Source organism: Carlito syrichta, unplaced genomic scaffold (assembly GCF_000164805.1).
Source record: "Carlito syrichta isolate Samal-C Ts95f unplaced genomic scaffold, Tarsius_syrichta-2.0.1 Scaffold308852, whole genome shotgun sequence".
Lineage (NCBI taxonomy): Eukaryota > Metazoa > Chordata > Mammalia > Primates > Tarsiidae > Carlito > Carlito syrichta.
Genome location: NW_007252948.1, coordinates 90,780 through 95,433, shown reverse-complemented (window position 1 = coordinate 95,433; position 4,654 = coordinate 90,780). Strand labels below are relative to the sequence as shown.

At 43.9% G+C, this 4,654-nt stretch overlaps 1 protein-coding gene across 1 annotated transcript in view; it reads left to right on the top strand.

Moving 5' to 3' along the window:
- GRK7 (G protein-coupled receptor kinase 7) overlaps window positions 1-3,823 on the top strand; it is a 47,927-nt gene extending 44,104 nt beyond the window's left edge. Inside the window, exon 4 of the mRNA XM_008066179.1 lies at window positions 3,496-3,823. Within this exon, the coding sequence (XP_008064370.1) occupies window positions 3,496-3,823 (328 nt within the window). The remainder of the gene's footprint in view (window positions 1-3,495) is intronic.
- The last annotated feature ends 831 nt before the right edge of the window (window positions 3,824-4,654 follow it).

Sequence of the window (4,654 nt, the reverse complement as noted above, 5' to 3'; positions counted from 1 at the left end):
CCTGTAATCCCGCGCCTTTGGGAGGCTGAGGTGAGTGGATTGCCTGAGCCCGCGGGTTCGAGACCCGCCTGGGCAGCGAGACAATAAATCAAAAACCAGCTGGGTGTGGTAGTGCGCACCTGTAATTCTGGCAACTCGGAAGGCTGAGGTGGAAGGATCGCCGGCGCCCAGCAGGTTGAGGCTGCAGTGGCTGGGAGCGGCCACTGCACTCCAGTCTGGGTGACAGAGTGAGACTCCAACTCAAAAAAAACCCAAAGAAAACCAGGAAATCAATTTACTTCTTTTGGGGGGGGCATGTCAGGTTCTTACTCTGTCACCTAGGCTGGAGTGCAGTGGCATGATCACAGCTCATTACAACTTTGACCTCCTGGGCGCAGGCAGTCTTTCTGTCTCCGCCTCCTGAATAGCTGGGTCTGCAGGCTGATTATTTTTATTTTTTGTAGCGATGAGGTCTCACTATGTTGCCCAGGCTTATCTTGAACACCTGGCCTCAGGCAATCCTCTCTCCTCAACCTCCCAAAGTGATGGGATTACAGGTATGAACCACTGTACCCGGTCCAATTCACATTTTTAGAAAAGAAAATATTTAGGCTGGGCACAGTGGCTCACATCTATAATCCCAGCACTTTGGGAGGCTGAGGTGAGAGAATTGCCTGAGCCCAGGGATTTGAGACCAGCCCAGGCAACTTGGCAAGACCTCATCTCTACAATAAATCAAAAAAAAAAGAAAAGAAAAGAAAATATTTGTTTTGTGTATGATACCACAAACAGCTCCTTTTTTATTTTGTTTTTGTTAAATCCTAGATTTAAGACAAACTAAGAGAAGTACTGTAGGCAGCCCCTAAGACAGTCCCAGAGATCCTTACCTCCTGGCATTCATATCCATGTGTGATCCCTTTACCTTAAAGGTGGATTGGACTTACTGCCTTGCTTCTAGGAAACAATATAGCAGAAGTGATGAGATGTCATTTCCAAGATTAGCTTATAAAAAGTCTATCCTCTCTCTCTCATCATTTTTTTTAAAAAGTCAGCTACAGTGATAAGGCAGCCCAGTAGAAAAGCTCATGTGGTGAGGGAGGGAGACTTGACAATAACCACACGAATGAACTTGGAAGCAAATTCCCACAAACTCAGTTGAACCTTCAGATGAGACCACAGCCTTGGCCAGCAGCTTCAGTGCCTCTTTACAAAAGACTTTAAGACAGAAATATGCAGTTAAGCCATGTCCAGATTCTGATCCACAGAAGCTGTGGAGATAATGACGTTTGTTATTTTTGGCCACTAACCATTGAGGCCATTTTTTTTTTTTTTTTTTTAGTTGGAGTCTCACTCTGTTGCCCAGCCTGGAGTGCAGTGGCCGCTCCCGGTCACCGCAGCCTCAACCTGCTGGGATCCGGCGATCCTTCTGCCTCAGCCTTCCGAGTAGCTGGAACTACAGGCGTGTGCTACCACACCCAGCTAATTTTTTGATTTATTGTAGAGATGAGGTCTCGCCAAGTTGCCCAGGCAGGTCACAAAGAGGCCATTTTTTATACAACAACAGATAACCAGATACAGTAGCTCACACCTGTAATCCCAGCACTTTGGGAGGTGGAGGCAAGAGGATTGCCTGAGCCCAGGGGTTCGAAATCAGCCTGGGCAACTTGGTGAGTCCTCTCTACAACAAATAAAAAAATTAGATCTCTACAATGAATCAAAAAATTAACTGGGCATGTTGGTGCTCATCCATAGTTCCAGCTACTTGGAAGGATCACCTGAGCCCAGCAGGTTGAGGCTATGGTGGCTGTGAGCGTGCCACTGAACTCCAATCCTGAGTGACAGAGTGAGACTCCAACTCAAAAATAAAACAAAACTAAACAAAAAACATCAGAGAACTAACACCAGAGATTATATAGTTGAGAACATACTTTTGTCTCTTATTCTAAGGCAGATACTGAAATAATTTCTAGCACAAAGGAGGAGTGTTTGATGATAATAATCATAGTCTTGAATACCAAATGCATGTTCATTTATACAACTGCAAATTACTAATGAATTTTTTGTCTTTAAAGAAATAACATCAAGATTATTGTGGCAGTTGGGGAGGTGGATGAGGCTGCCAGAAATCATGTCACATTATAGATAAGGAGATATGAGTGCTGTCTTTTAAAATGTGAGTGGTTGCTGGGTGCAGTGGCTCATGCCTGTAGACCCAGCACTTTGGGAAGCTGAAGCAGGAGGATCCCTTGAGGCCAGGAGTTCAAGACTAGTTTGGGCAACAAGTGAGATCCTGTTTCTACAAAAAGTTTTTGGTTTTTTTTTAATTAACTGGGTGTGGTGGTGCATGCCTATAGTCCCAGCTACTTGGGAGGTTGCGGTGGGAGGATCACTTGAGTCTAGGAATTGGAGGCTGCAGTGAGCTATGGTCATGCCACTGCACTCCAACTTGGGTGACAGAGTGAGATCCAGTCTCTAAGAAATAAGACGTGAGTGTGGTTGTGTGGAACAGAGATATGCTGAACTTGTTCTGGATGACCCTGAAGAGACAATGACTAGCAGCTGTAGCAGATCTGGCCCCACAGAACTTTCCTGGTATTTTCATGAAACACTAAGAATAAAAGACATGTCCAATGCTGGGCTATTTAAAAGTTACATCTGCATGTGAAGGCTGTCTGCAAACATGAAAATGCTACTATATTTATAGTGGAATTTAGGGTGGTTTTATTTTATTTTATTATTATTATTTTATTTTATTTTTTTGAGTTGGAGTCTCACTCTGTCGCCCAGACTGGAGTGCAGTGGCCGCTCCCGAGTGGCAGCCTCGAACTGCTGTGCTCTGGCAATTATTCCGCCTCAGCCTTCCAAGTAGCCGGAATTACAGGCATGCGCTACCACACCCGGCTGATTTTTTGATTTATTGTAGAGATGAGGTCTCACCAAGTTGCCCGGGCAGGTCTCAAACCCGCGGGCTCAGGCAATCCACTCACCTCAGCCTCCCAAGGCGCGGGATTACAGGCTGAGCCACCAAGCCCAGCTTTGGGGTGGTTTTAAAGATTTTTTTTTTTTTTTGAGGCGGAGTCTAACTCTGTCGCCCAGGCTGCAGTGCAGTGGCACGCTCGTGGCCATCGCAGGCTCGACCTGCTGGGTTCAGGTGATCCTTCTGCCTCAGCCTTCCAAGCAGCTGGAACTACAGGCGTGCGCTACCACACCTGGCTTATTTTTGATTTACTGTGGAGATGAGGTCTCTCCAAGTTGCCCAGGCTGGGCTCAAACCCCCATGCTCAGGCAATCCTCTTGCCTTGGCCTCCCAAAGTGCTGGGATTACAGGGTAAGTCATCACGTCCAGTCATTTTAAAGATTATTATTTTTCAGTTATTCTTTAAGTCATTATATTGACTTTGCAATGAAAATGAGATGTATTATAAGAAAAGAATGCTACATGTTTTGTCTTGTTAGAACATTTCCTGTCTTGCCTTGTTAACTGTGTCTCAGGCTGATTGCCTCCTTTTTTCACAGAGAAAAGTCTGATGATCCCAGGAAACACCCTTTCTTTAAAACCATCAACTTTCCTCGCCTGGAAGCCGGCCTAGTTGAACCCCCATTTGTGCCAGACCCTTCGGTAGTTTATGCCAAAGACATCGGTGAAATTGATGATTTCTCCGAGGTTCGGGGGATAGAATTTGATGACAAGGATAAGAAGTTCTTCCAAAAATTTGCAACAGGTGCTGTCCCCATTGCATGGCAGGAAGAAATTATAGAAACAGGACTGTTTGAGGAACTGAATGATCCCAATAGGTCCGGGGAGGGTGATTCATCCAAATCTGGTGTGTGTTTGTTATTGTAAATTGTTCTCTGTAGCAGACAGGCAGCAGGAGTCTCGGCTGATATGATCCTCGAATGTTCCTGACACATGAAAATCTGTTGAATGAGGGCTGATCAATTAGGAGAGACGTTGCAATCACAGAACAGTTAAAACGGCAGGCGAGCTCACTACTGGAACACGTTTCTTTTCTTTCTCTTTTTTTTTTTTCATGAAGATGAGTAAAGTCTCAGTTTTCACTGAGAGCTGGGACAAGGAACATTCAGGTTTATTTTGATAAACAGAAAGCAAGAGCCCTCCGCCATCATGTCCCTGTGAATTACGCAAAGTCCTAGGAACAGAGAATGGAACTTTGTGGTGTACCCAGAAAATGAGTATTTGCAATTCTTAGTAAATAATCATTTTAGCGTTTTTTAATTTATATCCTTTCCCCCCTTCATCTTGTCAGTATTTCTTCTGTATCTGTACTTATAAAAAGAATTTTGAAGCTGGAAATAAATGTTCCTGATGTTCTCCCCTAAAATGGAGTGGATTGTAATCTTTTGACAGTATTTTAGATTTACAGAATAATTTTCTATTTCACTGACAGTTTCTTTTTTATTAAGTAAGCTACTACCATAATTTTGAAGCATTTTAAATCTAAATCTTCACGAGGTCTGTGGATTAAAGTGTTCTATAAGTTTAGTTGAGTCCTTTAGGTAATATGTCACAAATTGCTTACACTTGCAATACCATATGTTTCCCAAACTATGCTGAACTTTTGAATCACCTAGGGATCTTTTAAAATACAAATTCTGGCCAGGCACAGTGGCTCAAGCTTGTAATCCCAGCACTTTGGGAGGCCAAGGCGAGAGG